Source organism: Oncorhynchus nerka, linkage group LG12 (assembly GCF_034236695.1).
Source record: "Oncorhynchus nerka isolate Pitt River linkage group LG12, Oner_Uvic_2.0, whole genome shotgun sequence".
NCBI lineage: Eukaryota > Metazoa > Chordata > Actinopteri > Salmoniformes > Salmonidae > Oncorhynchus > Oncorhynchus nerka.
Window position 1 is genome coordinate 60,868,499 of NC_088407.1, and position 21,066 is coordinate 60,889,564.

General features: G+C 44.1%; 2 protein-coding genes across 9 annotated transcripts; one reads left to right on the forward strand and one right to left on the reverse strand.

Moving 5' to 3' along the window:
• The first annotated feature begins 1,423 nt into the window (after positions 1-1,423).
• Positions 1,424-10,787, forward strand: LOC115138500 (ribosomal protein S6 kinase-like 1). 7 transcript variants are annotated; one of them, XM_029675392.2, is made up of 13 exons: positions 1,424-1,873; positions 2,033-2,196; positions 4,131-4,253; positions 4,777-4,979; positions 5,399-5,523; positions 6,091-6,183; positions 6,464-6,511; positions 7,479-7,611; positions 7,874-9,337; positions 9,448-9,537; positions 9,667-9,749; positions 9,954-10,049; positions 10,205-10,787. In XM_029675392.2, the coding sequence occupies exons 3-13, from the start codon at positions 4,219-4,221 to the stop codon at positions 10,313-10,315; spliced, it is 2,481 nt and encodes an 826-aa protein (XP_029531252.1). In that variant the 5' UTR covers positions 1,424-1,873; positions 2,033-2,196; positions 4,131-4,218; the 3' UTR covers positions 10,316-10,787. The 7 variants fall into 7 exon arrangements, with proteins under 7 accessions (XP_029531252.1, XP_029531251.1, XP_029531255.1 ...); XM_029675391.2 differs by lacking the exon at positions 2,033-2,196; XM_029675395.2 differs by lacking the exon at positions 2,033-2,196 and having other exon boundaries at positions 1,425-1,873; positions 4,806-4,906.
• Positions 6,278-21,016, reverse strand: LOC115138501 (dihydrolipoyllysine-residue succinyltransferase component of 2-oxoglutarate dehydrogenase complex, mitochondrial-like). Of its 2 annotated transcripts, none has more exons than XM_029675396.2 (15): positions 20,934-21,016; positions 19,787-19,820; positions 18,015-18,054; positions 17,838-17,899; positions 17,642-17,716; positions 17,477-17,532; positions 17,214-17,322; positions 16,869-17,036; positions 16,595-16,680; positions 16,304-16,401; positions 15,155-15,285; positions 14,341-14,414; positions 13,674-13,757; positions 13,431-13,598; positions 6,278-11,886 (listed from the first exon to the last, which is right to left on the reverse strand). In XM_029675396.2, the coding sequence occupies exons 1-15, from the start codon at positions 20,994-20,996 to the stop codon at positions 11,752-11,754; spliced, it is 1,383 nt and encodes a 460-aa protein (XP_029531256.1). In that variant the 5' UTR covers positions 20,997-21,016; the 3' UTR covers positions 6,278-11,751. The 2 variants fall into 2 exon arrangements, with proteins under 2 accessions (XP_029531256.1, XP_029531257.1); XM_029675397.2 differs by lacking the exon at positions 20,934-21,016 and adding an exon at positions 20,779-20,923.
• Between the last annotated feature and the right edge of the window lie 50 nt (positions 21,017-21,066).

Sequence of the window (21,066 nt, forward strand, 5' to 3'; positions counted from 1 at the left end):
CCTTGTCTATAAAATACTATGGTAAAACCATGTTGAACACAGACCCAATCCTCTTTGGCCTCTGGCCATTTATTTTGTTAGCAAAAAACTGTCCATGAATATATAAACCTGCACTAAACCCTATTGACCAGAAACACTACATGTACAACAAGGGCTACTATGTGTCTTATAGTGGCACGTTTAGCAAAAACTAGAGCCTCCCTCTGGTCTATCGTATTGTGACTGAAATGACTCTCTGACAGCATGGGGCTTTGACTGAATAAATACTCATTACTTTGTCTGATGCACTGACTTGCATTCAAAACTCATGTCCCTTGAATTTCTGAAATAAAATCTAACTGAAGCATTGAATCTGTTTGTGTTGAATTGAAAATTAAAATGTTCATTATTACCATAATGATTAAAATACCCAGCCAACTGTGTCAGATTCCCTCCCATTACCTAAGGCAGTCCAATGAGAAAGAGTATAGGGGTGCAGTATCCCACCCCTTATTTTTTAGTAGAATATGAGTCACTCCGTATAACTAGTACCACAATCTGACTCATCCCCAGTATTTATTTTATTTGACCTTTATTTAACTAGGCAAGTCAGTTAAGAACAAATTCTTATTTTCAATGACAGCCTAGGAACAGTGGGTTAACTGCCTGTTCAGGGGCAGAACAACAGATTTGTACCTTGTCAGCTCGGGGGTTTGAACTTGCAACCTTCTGTTTACTTGCCCAACGCTCTAACCACTAGGCTACCCTGCCACCCCAGTATGATATCAGACCCCTCCCTCCCTAGCTTTGGGCTGAGCTGTGGTTTACTCTCTCACACCCTCTCCTCTCATTTCCCCTTCCCAGCTCTCCTCCTTGGGCTCAGGCTGGGGCTTCCGCCTTGCTCCTCTGTAAGCAAGCCCTCCCCTGGGGTGGCCCTCCTCTTTGTGCTCCAGCGAGAGTCTGGGTCCAACTGTTACTGAGGACCAAATCAGAGCAGATTAGACTAAGCAGGCAGGGTGAGGCCACATAGCATCCATTCACTGCATGTACAACAATGAACCATGCACATTGTTTTATTCTTACGGTTTCAGGTCATTGTTATACAAATCCATTGACTAAATAAAATGTGGATACAACATTATACTGTAATAAATTGCCAAATCTATCTGAAATAGAAAAAAGGTCTGAGAACAACAGCAAGACAAAAACAGAACAGAACCGAATATTTTTTATAACTAAACCAAGATAGACAACAGTCTGTCGTTTTCAAGGGGAACAAATGAGCCATAGTGGGCAGAACACACAAGGAGGGGGCAGAGCCAAGCACGAGTTAGCGAGATCCCATTGGTGTGTTTTAGCATAATCTGCATATTTCCGTTAAGAAACGCCTACTCTCTGAAGTGCGCGTGTGCAATAACTCGATTCGCTTTTGGTTTTGCACTCCTTCTAAACAACGCGATTTTTAAAAACTTTTGCAAAGGCCAAAGTGTACAAACCGTAGTCCACTCTGTTCATAACATATTGTAGTTTTGCTAAAAGAAAACAGTATTGAATGTCGGCCAAAATCCATCTCGTTCCATTTCTCCCACTGCGCGCCAGTGTGTTTCCCCTCAGCGGAAACGCCAAGCGGATGCTTCACGTTTATACATCCAGTAAAATATCTGTCTCGTTGTTCTATCTGACAGCTCCGTCTCTTTAAATATAGCATCTGTCAGGATGAGACGGGGGAAGTTAAGGCCTCGTGGCTAATGGTACCACCTTACATAATTTCAAGCCAATAGGCAGCCTCGCTAAACTCTCCTCCTCTTCCTGATATCTGTGCAGAGGGAGGCTGCTGAGGACGAAGGCTGCTGCTGGGGCAGTGGGTCTAGGGGGCATGCTCTGATCACATCAGGTAGGAAGTATATATGTGTATGTGTTGTCTGTCGTGTGGCGATCAAGATGAATGTATGATGCAAGCATGTCTATCCGTTGCAGACAAACAAATGGGATTATTGTATTGTTAATATTGTGTATTCTGGTTTGTCTCTAAGCTGACAATGCTTGTCGTTAGTATCAAGGATATTGGTGCATGTAACATGGAAATACTGCAGGAGGCGGACTGATTCTCAACAACAGACACACTATGACTTCTCCTCATTAGACTGTATGAGGAATGATAAAGAGTGTATGTGAGTGGGATTCAAAACTAACCCCATGTCACAATGATAGACAATGGTAAGGCATCAGCACATTTTCATAGTGCACTTGTGTGGAATGCTAAGAGCTACTATGATTGCAATACATTAGCATTAATAAATCCTCTGACAGGGATCTGCCCACAGCGTTCGTACAGTAATATGTACCCACAGGGCAAAGACGTCGATATTTCAACGTCTAGTTTTGATTTACATTTGGTTCAGTAGTCAACTAACGTAAATTCAATGATAAATAAACAACAACAAACATCACTGTCATTGGATTTAAGTTAAAAGTTTGGTGGGAAAAAAAGAAGACAAAATGCCCTTAGGGTGATTATTTTTTCCAAATCTATTCAGTTTTCCACGTTAATTCAACATAAACACAGATTTGTTTTTAGATTAAATTTTAAAAATATATATTTTTTGCAAATGTATTAAAAATTAAAAACAGAAATACCTTGTTTACATAAGTATTCAGACCCTTTACTATGAGACTCAAAATTGAGCTCAGGTGCATCCTGTTTCCATTGATCATCCTTGAGGTGTTTTGACAACTTGATTTGAGTCCACCTGTGGTAAATTCAATTGATTGGGCATGATTTGGAAAGGCACACACCTGTCTATATAAGGTCCCAAAGTTGGCAGTGCATGTCAGAGCAAAAACCAAGCCACGAGGTTGAAATAATTATCTGTAGAGTTCTGAGACAGGATTGTCTTGAGGCACAGATCTGGGTAAGGGTACCAAAACATTTCTGCAGCATTGAAGTTCCCCAATAACACAGTGGCCTCCATCATTTTAAATAGAAAAAGTTTGGAACCACCAAGACTCTTGCTAGGGCTGGCCACCTGGCCAAACTGAGCAATCAAGGGATAAGGGCTTTGGTCAGGGAGGTGACCAAGAACCCAATGGTTACTCTGACAGAGCTTCAGAGTTCCTCTGTGGAGATGGGAGAACCTTCCAGAAGGACAACTATTTCTGCAGCACTCTACCAGTCAGGCCTTATGGTAGAGTGGCCAGACGGAAGCCACCTCTCAGTAAAAGGCACATGACAGCCCGCTTGGAGTTTGCCAAAAGGTGCGTAAAGACTCTCAGACCATGTTAAACAAGATCGGCCTGAATGCCAAGCGTCACGTCTGGAGGAAACCTGGCACATCCCTACAATGAAGCATGGTGGTGGCAGCATCATGCTGTGTGCATGTTTTTCAGTGCCAGGGAGACTAGTCAGGATCGAGGCAAAGATGAACGGAGCAAAGTACAGAGATCCTTGATGAAAACCTGCTCCAGAGAGCTCAGGACCTCACTCTGGGGGCGAAGGTTCACCTTCCAACAGGACAACAACCCTAAGCACACAGTCAAGACAACGCAGGAGTGGCTTTGGGACAAGTCTTTGAATGTCCTTGAGTGGCCCAGCCAGAGCCTGGACTTGAACCCGATCGAATGTCTCTGGAGAGTCCTGAAAAAAGCAATGCTCCCCATCCAACCTGACAGAGCTTAAGAGGATCTGCAGAGAAAAATGGGAGAAACTCCCCAAATACAGGTGTGCCAAGCTGGTAGCATCATACCCAAAAAGACTGAATGCTGTAATCGCTGCCAAAGGTGCTTCAACACAGTGCTCATTAAAGGGTCTGAATACTTATGTAAATGTTATTTTGTTTATTTTTTATTATTTTTTATAAATAAGCAAACATTTCTTAAATCCTGTTTTTGCTTTTGTCACTATAGGGTGTGTGTAGATTGATGAGAAGGAAAAAAACTATTTAATCAATTTTAGAATAAGGCTGCAAAGTAACAAAATGTGGAAAAAGTCAAGGGGTCTGAATACTTTCTGTAAGTCCTTTGAGTCATCCTTCCTCCTCACCACCCCTGCAGCACTGACAGTGTTTATTCATCAGCAATAGTACCAGAGCTGCACACTCATACTCACTTCCTGTGCTCTACTGAAGTAAAAACTGAACTCTCTGATGACCCAGGTTCGTATCATCATGCTTGAAAACAAAGACTTTAACCTTCAAGTGGAGGAGGATAACCCCCCAGTGAGCCGACTAACTGCTGCCAGAGATGAGTCCCACTGCTGATAGGACCAGGGAGAAAAGGTGAGGCACTCCACATGCTTATGATCTGACGAGGTGGCTGGTGAGGGGAGAATGGCTCATAATAATGGCTGGAATGGGGCGACTGGAATGGTATCAAACAGATGGTTTCCAATGTTTGACACCATTCCATGTATTCCTTTCCAGCCATTATTATGAGCCCGTCATACAACTGACTAGGTATCCCCCTTTCCCTTCCTCCCTCCCCAATTACAGTGCCACCAGCTGCCTGTAAGGGGAGAGGAACAGAAACAGTCTATTATTGGTCACATTACTTTCACTTGACTCTCAGTTTCATGCTTTGCCGTCATGTTTTTCTCAGACAAGTGACTAGTTAAGGGATTTACTGTAGCTCTGGGGAAATCTTGGCTTTTGGTAGTTAACCATCTCTGGAAGATTTGATCAATTATTCTCTGCCATCGTAAGGATTATTCTTAGGAACTTCCCTTAAAGAGAGGAACGTCTTAGCGGTGGCTGGTCGTGTTGTCTCCTCCTAGGACATACAGGTCTGTGTGATTCCATATAGCTCGGTACACTCTGTTGTGTGGCTGCTAGGCCCGTCTGGACCTCCACAGTGCCGAGCCAGGACAGCCATGGCCAAGAGAGACTACCTGGTGGAGGCAGCCAAGCAGATCCGAATGGCTCTGGACAGGGAGGTCAGTGAAGACTATGAAGCTGCCTTCAGCTACTACAAGAATGGGGTTGACCTGCTGCTCAATGGAGTTCAAGGTACAGTGGTAATCTACTGTACTCTAGAGTATTCTGTCAACATGCAGGGTTCTGGTTAGGGTGATATTGAATAGAGCAGGTTAAGGCGCTACAGACTTTAGCTACTCAACACAGTGAGAATAAGTCATGTGACATGAAACAGGAACATGTGGATTTATCTGCTCATGATTCATCCATTGTAAAGCAGAATTAAATAATTCCTATGAAAAACAGGAAGTCAAGAAGCCAAGGTCAGAGAACGATATCCATACTGGTAAAGCATGCCGGATATTCTCTCTCTACTGTGCTAGTGAAGTATGTCAGCTATATTCAAACAGAAGCGTTTGAATGATGAGGTTATTTCAGTTTAGTGGAGTGAGGTTTCTCCATTGTGTGACAGGGAGAGAACTGAGGTCTGATGTAGTTGGTCTGTCTTCCAGTGGACCCTAACAAGGAGCGCCGGGAGGCAGTGAAGAGGAAGACTACTCAGTATCTGAAGAGGGCAGAGGAAATCTTTATCTCCCACCTGCAGGACAACCTGGGGAAGGGGAACGCTCACTTAGGGGTAAGAAGATGACCTTTGAACCCTCATTAGGACAAGATGAACATTCCATAATACTGTGCAAGTCTTATTGATGGAAATCAACCCACTCTGATCATCCATGTTACTCAGGGAACTGGACACTCATTTTCCAGCTTTTTACTCCTGTGTTGATTTATGTCTCGTCTGTTTATTGAAGAGGTGGTTAAGTGCTAATCTTCCAGTTAGCACCTCTCTGAATCATTTCCTTCTGGGAAAGCCTGAGTCACATCCTCAAAGCAACCAGTATGTGCTGCTTATAGCCTCTCTCTAGAGATGGGCTACAGAACAGAACAGCACAACAACTCCATCTCCCTCTGTTACACTACACCCGACCCGGGCGAGAAGATCACATCTGCCAGGATGCCTCGCACTGGCCGGCTGGGCGCTCTCTCTCCCCCTCTCTCTTATGCAACATGCTAATATCTGTTGGAAGATTGTAACTAATCCTTGAGTAGAAGCAACATTTCAGATCTGAATTAAACACAAAGACACGTGTCCACATCGCTGTTATCTGTCCTATACTGATTTGTAATCTCTTTTTATCACCAGGGTTACAGTAGTCTGAGATTCCGGCCAATCAGACACCTGAGCTGCCCAGTGGAGGATCTGGACATGTGTAAAGTGGTGGGGATCATCGATAAGGTAAGGACGTTTTTACACTCATTGCTCTCAACCAGACATGGGTACTATAACGTTTTGTTAGACTGATGATACTTTCTTGAACAGACATCCTGGCTGTAGTTAACCCTTTATTAACCAAATCACATTTTATTGGTCACATACACATACCATGTCTTATAGATTCAGTGACAACCATGATGCTTACCTAAGCAAATAGTACCTTGTCCTAAAATGTCACAACCATCTAATAACATACTATGTTCTATTTAAACTAAAATAAAATGTACGTCTTCTCCCCAAGGTCCTGATTGTCCAAAGCCTGATTACAAAGGAGAAATGTGTTGTTAAAGTAAGTACTTACGTCTGATCTTAACACTACCAATACAGAGTGGCAGACGTGTAGTAGAAACAGTGTAGTAGAAACATTGCAGCTGTCTATCTGTGTAGATGCATATCCAGTGCACAGATGGCTGTTGTACTGTCTGGACCCCTGCCAGCCATCCTGTGGCAGCCCAGTCAATGGGAATACTCTGTCTTGAGTATCCTTCACCATTGATTTGGCTAAAAGCCCTCCACTCTGACCCTCTTAGTGGAAATGCACCTCTGATTTCCGTAACCAGAGAGTTGTTATTGGAAAATACTGTAGCAGGGTCTCTAAGGCGCAGGTCTCAGTAGTCTCGTTTACACCTGGCACTATCATGCATCATCTTGTCCACATTCTGATTGTGCCCAGATCTTGAGAAATGTGTCTACATATATTAAAATGTATATTTTTATACGACCACTGTTTCCACATTGTGACCAGATTTCCCTGTATATAAATTATTTTATGGATATTTTTTCAAAATAATATTTATTTATTATTTTAAGACACATATTGATGCCATAAGTCAGTAGTGCCACCTGTCAATGATTTTACAGGGTGGGATAATGAGGATTTAAATGGTTTCACTATCCAGATCTGTTTACACTAACGATATCCAGACACAATGCATGCCTTGACTACCTCCGTAAGTGGTCAGGAAGATCTGATCACAATGTGTCTTTTAATCGTCTACACCTGTCTTAACAATCAGAATGTGGACAAGATCAGGACAAAGGACGCGTGTTAGAACCAGGTATAAACAGTGCTAGAGAAGAGCCCGCTTTTGTAGAGATGAGTTTTTAGATTTCTGTTTTTATCAATTAACTATAGACACAGACTAAGACTAGACAAGAGAACAATGTGTATTACAGTAGAGAAGTTGTATTTTGACCAAGGTAATAGTAACAGCATAGTAATACATGTATTGTTCTATTGCGCCGTGTCCTCTCAGAGCCTGCCCAAGTCGAGCTGGGAGAGCCGGGACCAGCCCACTATCATCCCCCAGGGCGTCCCCTATATGGTGAAGCTGCTGAGGTACTATGTCAGTGAGGATGCTGTGTACCTGCATCTGGAGCATGTTCAAGGTGAGCTGAACACAGCCTCTGCCTGCCAGCCCTGCAGTATGTGAGATGTAGCAGATGCTCTTTCCTAGCCTATCGCCATGCAAAGGGAGATTTATGTCCAAGGCATAGCAGTGGACCTACAGGTTACATTTGTTTTGTTGATTGTTGCACTCTTCAGCCATTTTGGGTCAAGGATGCCAAGGAGATTAGAAAAAATAGCTGAATTAAAATAAAGAAAAACTACTATTGTCTTATGATGTATTGACTTTTCTATGCTCTGTAGGTGGGAAGCTTTTCTCCAAACTGTCCAAGGTGAGGAACGACCGAGCCAAGGAGCACCCAGAATGCTACATTCCCAGCCAGCACAGGATCAAACTGAAGAACAGCTACACCTCCCCTACCATCAGCTCAGACTACCAGCAGAATGACAGAGGGGACACAGGGACAACCCCTCTCCTGGAGAGGGAGAACGAGGAGAGCCCAGACACAGACTCCCCTGCATCTTGGCATGAGGCTCAGCATCGTCTGGAAGGCTGTAGGACCCACTCTTACTGCGAGGAGACAGGCTGCCTGCAGAACAACTCAAGGTCTACAGCGCTACAGCCCTCTTTATTTGGGCCAATGAGGACAGACATCAGTCCCCATATCCATCCAGCAGGCCACAGTCAGTGTTTGCTCTCCGAAACTCAGGACAAGCCTGCTCTTCCTAGTCATCTGTGCATCGATCAGGTTCCTGATGTCACCTCTGAGCCTTCTGGGAAGGCCACTGGAACAGAAAAAATTGAATCCAGTTTGGATTTTGACGTGGTGTGGAAGGCTGCTGATCTGACACAGAATTGTGAGAGTGACTCCGATATAGCTGCAGGTAAACCTGTACCTCAAACAACTCAGACCTCTTCTGGTGGGACAGGGTCAACAGTGAACCTGAAGAATCATTCTATCAGTTTGTATTCACAGAAAAGTTATGTTCCCCTCCATAATCAAAGCCAGGCTAGTGAGATGGCAACTTTGACCTCCTATGGCTCTCACCAAGGCAGTGTTTCAGGTGGAGACCTTGAGAACACTGTGGGTGTAGAGATATCCACACACCAGGAGAGAGGGCAGGAAGAACAGGTAAACCGTCACACTACTGAAAAGAGCATTGTGAACTTAGTAAGCAGGGACACAGAGACTTCCCAGCCTGGCAGAGCTGTGTGCCCCTCTACAGTAGACGAGCTGAAGGTCATGAGGACATCCTCAGGGATCTCTCACCCCCCTTCCCTGCCTCACTGTCTCAGTGCTGGGACACAGCAGGGGAACCAGGCAGGCATCTTCCTGGCCCTCACAGGGGCAAAGTATCATGTGGAGCCTCCTTGCAGGGAGGAGGTGGAGGAGGGCTGGGAGCTGAGCCCTTTGAGTAAGGACATCCCCCAAGGGAAAGGATCACTGTGTGACCCCACCACCACTGGCCCCACAGGGGCCTCCCCACAGTGTCGGAAGGAGGACATGAATGCTTTCCTGAAGTCAAATGGATCAGATGGACAGGGTCAGGATCAGATCATTGAGGTAGAGGGCTGGTGCCACCAGCCCAAGTTCCCAGCCAAGGCCTCCAGAGGGAGAGATGGGGTCAGGCAGGGCTGTTGGGGGCTGCCTGAGGCAGAGGTGCGTCTGTTGGGAGCTCAGATCCTCCTGGCCCTGGAGAGTCTTCACCAGCAAGGTGTCATGTGCCGTGACCTCAACCCAAAGAACATCCTGCTTACCAGCATCGGTTAGTCACCTAAATCACTTTAACTCCGTACGGTCTCAGTTTTTGGCATGAGTTGAGTCTTGAAAACTCAACCAACTTTGATTGTGACATATTGTCATGTTTCTCAACAGGAAAGGTCTGCCTGACATTCTTTGGCCAGTGGAGTGAAGTTCAGTCAGAAACCAACTCTGAAGCTATGGACCGGATGTACTGTGCCCCAGGTGGAAACACAACAGTTCCACATATGGCTGCTACCCTAAAGTGCCTTCTAGTGTTATTATATATCAGACATTTAGTTTGATCCAACAAGAAACCTGTTAATAACAGTTCTGTTTGTTGTTTGCCAATAGAGATTGGAGGTGTGTCCAAAATAACAGAGGCTTGTGATTGGTGGAGTCTGGGGGCATTGCTATTTGAACTTCTTACAGGAATGGTAAATAACATTTGTATTGAATAATCCTTTGAAGAAAAAAAGAGGCCAGAATCTTGCCCTCCGTCATAGTAAAGTTTTTTTCCAATCCAAACGTGTGTATGTATATTGATTAGAGTGCTGCCAACTGGTCTGTTGATAGTGCATCTGTGTTGGTATCATTATCAAGTCCTTGTTGAAACGGTATGCCTGTTCCTGTGCCTCCAGCCCCTGTGGCAGTTCCACCCAGCCGGGGTACATTCTCACACCCAGCTTCTGATCCCAGACCAGCTGAGTACTGCAGCTGCCTCCCTGCTCACTGAGGTAAGGCCTGAGTCCCATTACACACATGACTGGTAGTGTAAATACCGTAGACATATACACACATGCTTCTAGCCTGCACCCACAGATACACACAGCCACACACATTGTACAAACTCAAATTGGCTTTCTGAATGAGTGACTTGTGTGTTCCACAGCTTCTGCAGTTTGACGCTGGTTATCGTTTGGGCTCTGGAGGCGGTGGAGTGAGTGACATCAAGTGTCACCCCTTCTTCAATGGTGTCTCCTGGAAGGCACTGAGCAGTTAGAAGGTCAACAGACTGTCTGTAGCCTGAACAGTTATCTGCAGCCAAGTGAAGTTGGGCAGCCACTGCCCCCTTGTGGCTAAAATAATTGAAACCCCAGCTCTGGAGCTACTTCCTGAGCATCTTGTTATTCCCAAAGAATGATAGATTAGAAGGGTAATTCAGAGCACACAGCCAACATGTCAGCCCTGCAACAACCAAACTCTGCCTGCAGTGTTGTCTTTGTAACCTCCATGTTTGAATAATAGAGGCTAGTGTAAACATAGTAGGGCAAAATGTACTCCTGGGTGACTTTTGGGGTATTTCTGTTGTACAAATGATATGCAATGCTACTGTTAACATCCATGCATAGCATCACCAAGTATGGAAACGGATGTTTTTCATTGTCAAACACTTACTACACAAATACTTTTTGGTCAGCCAATGGCTGTGATAAACAACGTTGACAATAACGTTAGTAAAATGAAGCAATGCATCTGTGCTGTGTTAGTCTTTAATATACTCATGGTCAGCCTTTTTTTCTGTACATAGCCTATATCAGGGTTTCTCAAGCTCAGTCCTGGGGCCCTACCTGGGTGCACGTTTTGGTTTCTGGCCTAGCACTACAACTGATTCAAATAATCAAAGCTTGATCAGTTGGTTATTTGAATCAGCTGTGTAGTGCTAGGGCAGAAACCAAAACGTGCACCCAGGTAGGGCCCCAGGACCAAGTTTGTTTAACCCTGGCCTATGACTATTTCTACCACAGCTCAGACAGTCACTTCCTGACTTGTAAGTGATGTGGTGTGTTCTCAGTCTCTTTAATGTTTCCATTTCTTTTAAAGCTTCCAAGGCCTGGCAATATCTATTTTACACTACACACCAGCCACTTGTTTTCTGAATTGTTCTTATCGTCAGTCATTGAGAGCATTCTGTAAAAAGGCAAGTGTCTGTGTAAACAGAAAACAAAAAGCATCGTTTTTAAACCTTGAAATCTGGTCTTTAAATAGTTTTGTTTTTTTACACAGCATAAACAGAATTTAAGAGTGTGCGTGAATGAGATGACTGGGTCCTGACATTTCAGTGTAACAAAGCATCAACCTGTACCATGAGCATGAACAGTCCATCTTCTGATAGGCTACAATTGTTATTCTACATGAAAAATACTTAATGCAACTTTTTGCCATTTATATTACAATTATTGTAGGTAGAAAATAGCAAATGGTGCTTTGAGATGTACAACACCCACTCCCTGCCCCAGACACACAACATTTAGCATAAATGATTTCACAATTTCAGCCCATGCAATAAGTCCAATGCACCTTTTGGTCTATTCAAGTATCCCCTTTCCTAGTTAACCAACACAAAACGTCTGCAGTTTAGGTTAATCAGGCAGGTATAGCTGCTGCGTGTGAAGGTCGGTTGATTGGTTTGTTTAGCCATTGACTGGGGAGGCTGGCTCACATGTCCAGTAGCAGCACTCTGGGATCTTCTACCACAGTCTTGATCTTACGCAGGAAGGTGACCGCCTCTCTGCCGTCGATGAGGCGATGGTCGTACGTCAGAGCCACGTACATCATGGGGCGGATCTCCACCTGCAGCAGAGGAAGAGGAGCTTCAGAGACACTGCTTCCTGTCTCTATTCCACATAAACTAAAGTCCTCTCACGGTCAACTGCATTTATTTTCAGCAAACTTAACATGTTTAAATATTTTTATTAACATAACAAGATTCAACAACAGACATAAACGGAACAAGTTCCACAGACATGTGACTAACAGAAATGGAATGTGTCCCTGAACAAAGGGGGGGGAGGGTCAAAAGTAACAGTCAGTATCTGGTGTGGCCACCAGCTGCATTAAATACGGCAGTGCATCTCCTCCTCATGGACTGCACCAGATTTGCCAGTTCTTGCTGTGAGATGTTACCCCACTCTTCCACTAAGGCACCTGCAAGTTCCCGGACATCTCTGGGGGGGGTCCCAGACGTGCTCACTGGGATTGAGATCCGGGCTCTTCCTGGCTATGGCAGAACACTGACATTCCTGTCTTGCAGGAAATCACATACAGAACAAGCAGTATGGTGTGGCATTGTCATGCTGGAGGGTCATGTCAGGATGAGCCCGCAGGAAAGGTACCACGTGAGGGAGGATGTCTTCCCTGTAACGCACAGTGTTGAGATTATCTGCAATGACAACAAGCTCAGTCCGATGATACTGTGACACACCGCCCCCAGACCATGACGGACCCTCCACCTCCAAATCAATCCCGCTCCAGAGTACAGGCCTCGGTGTAACGCTCATTCCTTCGATGATAAACGCGAATCCGACCATCACCCCTGGTGAGACAAAACCGCGACTCGTCACTGAAGAGCACTTTTTGCCAGTCCTGTCTGGTCCAGCGACGTTGTTGCCGGTAATGTCTGGTGACGACCTGCCTTACAACAGGCCTACACGCCCTCAGTCCAGCCTCTCTCAGCCTATTGCGGACAGTCTGAGCACTGATGGAGATTGTGCGTGTTCCTGGTGTAACTCGGGCAGTTGTTGTTGTCATCCTGTACCTGTCCCGCAGGTGTGATGTTCAGATGTACCAATCCTGTGCAGGTGTTGTTACACGTGGTCTGTCACTGTGAGGATGATCAGCTGTCCATCCTGTCTCCCTGTAGCGCTGTCTTAGGCGTCTCACAGTACAGACATTGCAATGTATTGCCCTGGCCACATCTGCAGTCCTCATGCCTCCTTGCAGCATGCCTAAGGCACGTTCACGCAGATGAGCAGGGACCCTAGGCATCTTTCTTTTGGCATTTTTCAGAGTCAGTAGAAAGGCCTCTGTAGTGTCCTAAGTTTTCATAACTGTGACCTTAATTGCCTACCGTCTGTAAGCTGTTATTAACGACCGTTCCACAGGTGCATGTTCATTAATTGTTTATGGTTCATTGAACAAGCATGGGAAACAGTGTTAAACCCCTTTACAATGAAGATCTGTGAAGTTATCTGGATTTCTACGAATTATCATCTTTGAAAGACAGGGTCCTGAAAAAGGGACGTTTCTTTGTTTGCTGAGTTTATGATAAGGAGTTCCCCTGAGATATGAATCTACAATATATGGAGTAAAATCAAAATCTACAGAACAGAGCCAACCTTGCCCTCGATGGCCACTGGCCTCTCGAAGATACCATGCATTCCCAGGATGGCAGACTGTGGAGGGTTGATGATGGGCGTGCCAAACATGGATCCAAACACGCCACCGTTGCTGATGGTGAAGGTTCCTCCATCCATGTCCTCCACGGCCAGCTCATTCTTACGAGCCTGCAATCAACATCATCAACTTAGAGAATGCACAAAGTCCAAACATAAAGTACAGCGAAATCCATGTTATCCTACCTTCTCCCCCAGCTCGTTGATGGTCTTCTCAATGTCAGCGAAGTTCATTCCCTCCACTCCACGGATGACAGGCACCACCAAGCCCTGGGAGACAGGACACATTAGATATTCTGAGTTTTGGTTCATGTACAGTACCAGTCAAGTTTGGACACACCTACTCATTCAAGGGTTTTTCATGTAGTAAACAAAAATAAGTGTTAAATTATAATATATTTTATACTTGAGATTCTTCAATGTAGCCACCTTTAGCTTTGATGACAGCTTTGCACACTCTTGGCATTCTCTCAACCACCTTCATGAGGAATGCTTTTCAACAGTATTGAAGGAGGTCCCACATATGCTGAGCACACGTTGGCTGCTTTTCCTTCACTCTGCGGTCCAACTCATCCCAAACCATCTCATTTGGGTTGAGGTCGGGGGATTGTGGAGGTCAGGTCATCTGATGCAGCATTCCATATTTTGATTTGTTTAACACTTATGGTTACTACATGATTCCAAATGTGTTATTTCATAGTTTTGATGTCTTCACTATAATTCCACAATATAGAAAATAGTACAAATAAAGAAAAACCATTGAATGAGTAGGTGTGTCCAAACTTTTGACTGGTACTGTATATTAGCCCTGTTGTAAAAGTGTTCAATGTGAGTAGCCAACCATCGGCATTACCTTTGGTGTTGCTACAGCCACACTGATGTCCACGTAGTCCCTGTACACAATCTCTTTGGTGGTGTCGTCAATGACTAAAAATATAAACGGTATGAAAGTGATTTGAACATTTTAAATAGTAATAAACTTTAAATCAAATCTAATTTTATTTGTCACATGCTTCGAATACAACAGGTGAAATGCTTATTTACTACAAGCCCTTAACCAACAATGAGGTTCAAGAAATAGAGTTAAGAAAATATTTACTAAATAAACTAGTCATTTTTAAAAATAAAAAGTAACACAATAAAACTACAGGGGCTACTGGTACTGAGTCAATGTGTGGGGGTACAGGTTAGTCGAGGTAAAGTGACTATGCATAGATAATAAAACAGTGAGTAGGAGCAGTGTAAAAACAAGGGGGGGGGCATTTGATTAATTGTTCAGCAGTCTTTTGGCTTGGGGTCGAAGCTGTTAAGGAGGCTATTGGACCTAGACCTGGCGCTCCGGTATCACTTGCCGGGTGGCCATTTGAGAGTACAGTCTGCTTTGGCTTCTATGATTCACTTCCTTGAAGCATACAGCGTTTTTGTGTCTGTGGGGAGGTGGCCCACAGACAATTTTACGAGTGAGAATGAACCACTTCTTGACTGTGGCTAGTTTAAATAGGCCAGAGAGCATTGGTGGAGTACACACTAAGCACGGTTGTCTATGTAAATCTCGTTCCTGTTCTTAACCAACTTAACCACATACACCTGATACCAGTGGATACAAAATGTGTGTTGCCTTAGACTGATATGACAAGTAAAGCAACTTCTCAGAAAGAAGAGCCCACCTCCGTTGACGGCAGGCTGTTCCATCAGAGCATATGCTGAAGCCTTGACAAATGCAGACATGAAGCCCAGCTTGATGTTGTGTTTCTTCAGGAAAGCGTCTTTGTAGGCCTTCCTCATCTCACTGATGTTGCTGTGGAGAGAATTAGGCTCTCATATCGATCGCAAACATGCATTACACTCAATCTTTTCAACCAAACTTTAAAAAACTATACTAATTTTTTCAGTAAAAGTTCAGCTTCTCCAGGTCAGGGTGATCGAGTGCTATTGACACTGGGCTAATGTTTCACCATCGCTCATTTCTCCCCTGTATGATGAAAAAGGCCTCTTGTATCTCTTTTTATTTGTTTGTTTTCCCGTCTCTAACCTGGTTTAAAGTCTAAAGTTTCTTCGCTAACGGCATTAGCCTCTCCCAAGGCACTGAGAAAGGAGAGAAGAAGCGATAAAAATCTTCACTTTCCAAAACCCTCTAAATCTAACTGGCCTGTCATAAAAACCCATATCGGTTGGGGCAGCTCGTCCACTCAGAGCGCAGGTCTCTGTGGGCCCCAGTAGAAGCTCTGGTCTCCTGGTCTGACAGCTCCTTCGGCTATAGATGAGCCCAGGCCTGGAAGTCTTCTTCCAGACCATCAATGCCAATTCAAATAGAATGCAGAGAAACCCCTGAACCCCTGAAAGCTGACACCCCACATTTGCAAAGGAAAATAAATCCTCAAAGTGTAATCTTTAGTACAGGAGTCATTTCCTTGCAAATTAATAAAGCCCCTGTTTTAAGAAATCTTATCTTTGTTTTCACCAATATTAGGACCAAATATTTACATTCCATCGTTTAAGAGGAGATCTGGCTTCAAAAAGCGTATCCCATTGAGCAGATTCCAATCTCTAATCATTATCTGTATGGCCTCAGCTTGAATAGCATTTCTTTACTTCTGACTTTACTTTATCTAGACACCTTTATTTTAGACAGGACATATAATCCCTAATATAAATGTATACATTTATATAAGTGAATCTGTTGTACTGAAAGTGTAGTGGTAATGTTTAATATGTTCTGGATGAGTAATCAGCTCCTTTAAGACCCATTTCCTATCTAATTATGTTACTAGAGATAGGGCTTGATTATGTAGGACAGCTATTCTGTTATTGCCTACCTCATGTCGACCTCATTAAATGTTGTCAACATAGCGCAGGTGTTCTGGGCTTCCTTCAGTCTCTGGGCGATTCTCAGACGCATACGGTTCATCTTCACCTGAGACAGAAAAAAAAGAAAAAGAAAATATTTAAAGAATTTTCACAGAAATATTTTACCTTAAGAGAAAACATCACAACAGCTATGCATTCTATCAGACACTGTTTTTGGATACCAACACTATGGTCTGAGCCATAGTGAATATTAAGAATAATGTTCCTTTACTGCAGTATTCCTGATTATGATGCCTCACCCTGTGCTCTGTCCTGACTGGTTTACCCCCTCCATCTGTGACAGCGGCTGGGGCAGCAGGAGCAGCAGTGGGTTTGATGGCTGAAACTGTACCGAACAGACAGGTGAACAGGAGTTGTTAGTGCCACGCCACATCTTCTTAGCCATTACCAAGTGTCACTGTCAACAGGCAAGGGCCAAGTGATTTATCCTATTTCCATAATCAACAGTAAACACTGGACAGGTTAAATACTTCTCACTTGACATTGAGTTCATTGAGTGGCTGACAGACTAACCTGGTGTGGCAAAGATGGCAGCTCCTGGGACAGGTGGCACTGGGGGCATAGTGGTAGGGATGGGGCCCACTGCAGAGGGAGCAGGAGAGGGCGTTGTGGCTGCATCATGGGGGGGTGGAGGAGCGGCTACTACTGCTGCTGCGGCCTCTGCAGCTTGGGCAGCAACAACTGAGGAGAGAAAGGTATAAGAATGCATTAGGCAATAGCAATGGGTTTACTTTCTAGGTAAGTATAATTTGTAAGTATAATCTAATAGCTGTAAACACAACATCTCCCATGCGTCTTGAATTTAGAAGATTTTTTATGTGGTCCTACCATAGACATGGTAAACTCGGTGGTACTGACCTCCTTTCCGGAGTTTGAAGAGAACCTGCCCTCCCTCGACCTTCTCCCCATCAGGGACCAGGAGCTCCTCAATCACCCCAGCAGCAGGAGACGGCACCTGCACTGATGTCTGTGGAGCGAGACAAAACATCAAGGACCATGCATGATACATCAAACTTTCCGTGGGTCTGTTATTCTAACCATCTACAGTTAACTGTTAGTTTACTATAAAAGGCTGTTGTGAAAATGGCAGTTCAAAGGGTGATTCAGCGACCATTAAATACCTTGTCCGTCTCAATTTCGCAAACCACCTCATCCTCTTTGACAGAATCACCAACCGCTGTAAAGAGAGAGTTGCATTAAGCGTGGCAAACAGAAATATCTACCTGGCTGCAACCAGGTAGATCTGAATGAGCACAAGAATCAGAGACAAACATACGTTACTGTACCTTTCTCCCACCTCACATCCCCCTCTGTGACAGACTCTGCAAATGCAGGTGTCTTTACTGTGATGACTTCATTCCCTAAAAGAAGGAGACAACACAATACTGACTTAATACAACTCTTGTAGTGTTACACAGAATCACATTACTGCTTAGATCACAAGGGTCAAATAAACAGATGGGAGTCCAGGCTAATACATACTGCAAGCTACAGATGTCTTGAAGTATCTGATTTGGAAGATGCTGGACCTGGCTTCACATTTCCTACAAATAAAATACAGTCAATACAGAAAGTATAACTGCATAATACAAGGCTAAAACACAGCTAAAGCAATGTTTCAATGACAAGACAGGTCAATGGTGTAGCTATAATACTTACGTAGGGTTATTGACAGTGACACTACAGCTAGCTGACAATCCTGCAGGACAGATGACAGCAGTACTCAGTTCTAGCGCAGAATCTCAAAAGTCACTGAACAAAAATATAAATAGGCAACATGCAACAATTTCAAATATTTTACTGAGCTACAGTTCATATAGGGCTCCCGAGTGGTGCGGCAGTCTAAGGCACTGCATCTCAGTGCTAGAGGTGTCACTAGACACCCTGGTTCGAAATCAGGCTGTATCACAACTGGTCCTGATTGGGAGTCCCATAGGGCGGTGCACAATTTGCCCAGCATCGTCCAGGTTTGGCCGGTGTAGGCCATCATTGTAAATAAGAATTTGTTCTTAACTGGACTTGCCTAGTTAAATAAAGTTTACATTAAAAAACACAAATTAATTTAAATAAAGAAATTAGTCAAATTCATTAGGCTATGGATTTCACATGACTGATGATACAGATATGCATCAGTTGGTCACAGATACCTTAAAAAAAAAGTAGGGCGGTGGATCAGAAAACAAGCCTCACGCACTGTGACACATCTTCATTGCATAGAGTTGATCAAGCTGTTGATTGTGGCCTGTGGAATGTTGTCCCACTCCTCTTCAATGGCCGTGCAAAGTTGCTGGATATTGGCGGAAACTGGAACACGCTGTTGTACATATCGACCCAGAGCATCCCAAACATGCTCAATGGGTGACATGTTTGGTGAGTATGCAGGCCATGGAACTGGGAAATGTTCAGCTTCCAGGAATTTTTGTACAGATCCTTGTGACGGGGCCGTGCAGGTGAGGTGATGACAGCGGATGAATGGCACAACAATGGGCCTCTAAACCTTGTCACGTATCTCTGTACATCCAAATTGACATTGATAAAATACAATTGTGTTCGTTGTCCGTAGGTTATGCCTGCCCATACCGTAACCTCACCGCCACCATGGCACAACTTTGAAATCAGCAAACCACTCGCCCACACGACGTCATACGTCTGCCCTGTACGGTTGAAACTGGTATTCATCCGTGAAGAGCACACTTCTCCAGCGGCCATCGAAGGTGAGTATTTTCCCACTGAAGTAGTTTACAACGCCGAACTGCAGTCTGGTCAATACCTTGGTGAAGATGACAAGCATGCAGTTGAGCTTCCCTGTGCCGGTTTCTGACAGATCTTTTATTGTGCAAACCCACAGTTTAATCAGCTGTCCGGGTGGCTGGTCTCAGATGATCCAGCAGGTGAAAAAGCCAGATGTGGAGGTCCTGGGCTGGCGTGGTTACATGTGGTCTGCTGTTGTGAGGCTGACTGGACACACTGCCAAATTCGCTAAAACGACGTATAGTAAAGAAATTAACATTACATTATCTAACAACAGCTCTGTTGGACATTCCTGTAGTCAGCATGCCAATTGCACTCTCCCTCAAAATGTGAGACATCTGTGGCATTGTGTTGTGACAAAACTACACATTTTAGAGTGGCCTTTTATTGTCCCCAGCACAAGGTGCACCTGTGTAATGACCATGCTGTTTATTCAGCTTCTTGATATGCTACACCTTTAAGGTGGATCTTGGAAAAGGAGAAATGCTAACTGACAGGGATGTAAACAAATTTGTGCACAAAATTCTAAAGAAATAAGCTTTTTGTGCATATGGAACATTTCTGGTATATTTTATTTCAGCTCATGGAACCAACACTTTACAAGTTGCATTTATATTTTTGTTCAGTATAAAGAGTTGGGTTCAACTACTGTAATTAACATGCAGTTTCAAAACACTCACCTGGCACAGCCCGCCGTGCAGACACATTGATTCCCTGTCAAAGAGAACAGTAACCTGTTACCTAGCAATATAAAGTCATCATTAAAACAACTCAAAATATATATCATATGCATATGTTATATCCCCCCCTTCTAAAACGAGGGAGTGAAAATGCATAAAATCAACAACAGGTGTTTGTTACCAAGGACCATGTGTACAATGTTCACACGAACAGTCTGACAGACAGACTTTGACATACTGTATCTCTCCAGTCAAAGGTCAGTAGTGGGGGAGGGCTACTGCTACGTTGAAAAAAAACTGGGGAACTCGGAACTCTCCGACTTCCTAGCATTCAAGTCAACTGGGAACTAGGAGAAAAACTACCTCCGACTTGGAAAAATAGTTGATCGTTCATCCAAGTCGGAAACTTGGGCATCTTTCGAGAACTAAAACCTGCGACCTGAACATCACCGACGTGATGATTTGACCTCGTTTTCTTTTTTTTCACCGAGTTCACAGTTGTCTTGAAAGCGCCATTAATGCATGCGTGTTGTACCAATCCGTGACTTCAAACCATGGAAACAATGTAGGCATACACTATTATACAAACAGACTGCTAGGGAATAACTAAATATATAACCAAGTGAAAATAGATTGATAGAGGGCTGTCATCTGTGTATTTGAGAGTTCGACTGGTTTGTTTAATCCAGTTATGCAAAGATTGGACAGTCAATATGATGTCAAATCTGAATAAAAAAAGAACATAGCTTGTTCAAAATATAGCTAGCTAACTAGGCAAAATACAACAGTCTATCATCACAAAAAAAATTGCTGTGTGCTAGCCAAACCTCTCAAATGACCTAAAACATATCGTAGCTTGGTAACGTTAGATAAATAAACCACTGGTTGGCTAACTAGCCAACTTCGTGAAACCAAATAAAATGTTAGCTATAATCAAATGATATGGGAGATATTGCTTTAGAATTCAAAACCGGGTTGAACCAATGTCTTGCCGGGGAATCGGGTGTCATGTTGTCCTTGGCTTGCAATGTGAAGGCCTTACTGCCCAACCGGCGGCGCTTCTACACCTCTCGCTAACCTCGACCTCAACGTTGGCAGCAGCATGATGAAGCTCCGCGTGAAAGTTGTCCATGTATCTAATGCCTACCTGACGAAAGACCGAGAGCGAACGACCGAAGTTCCGGGTGAGACACCGGGAGTAGGATAACATGGTGTCTGTAATGACAGCAACCTGTCGGCGGGAGGGAATCTCCTCCCCTGTAGTACGCCAAAACCTGCTA

Excerpts from the sequence above, each read along its gene's own strand:
- LOC115138501 (XM_029675396.2), bottom strand. The coding sequence starts at position 20,996 with ATGTTATCCTACTCCCGGTGTCTCACCCGGAACTTCGGTCGTTCGCTC. Across the intron at positions 17,533-17,641 it reads GGATGTGAGGTGGGAGAAAG|CGGTTGGTGATTCTGTCAAA; the intron begins GTACAGTAACGT and ends CTCTCTTTACAG. Across the intron at positions 13,599-13,673 it reads TCAACGAGCTGGGGGAGAAG|GCTCGTAAGAATGAGCTGGC; the intron begins GTAGGATAACAT and ends TGTTGATTGCAG.
- LOC115138500 (XM_029675392.2), top strand. The coding sequence starts at position 4,219 with ATGAGTCCCACTGCTGATAGGACCAGGGAGAAAAG. Across the intron at positions 6,512-7,478 it reads AGGAGAAATGTGTTGTTAAA|AGCCTGCCCAAGTCGAGCTG; the intron begins GTAAGTACTTAC and ends GTGTCCTCTCAG. Across the intron at positions 7,612-7,873 it reads GCATCTGGAGCATGTTCAAG|GTGGGAAGCTTTTCTCCAAA; the intron begins GTGAGCTGAACA and ends TATGCTCTGTAG.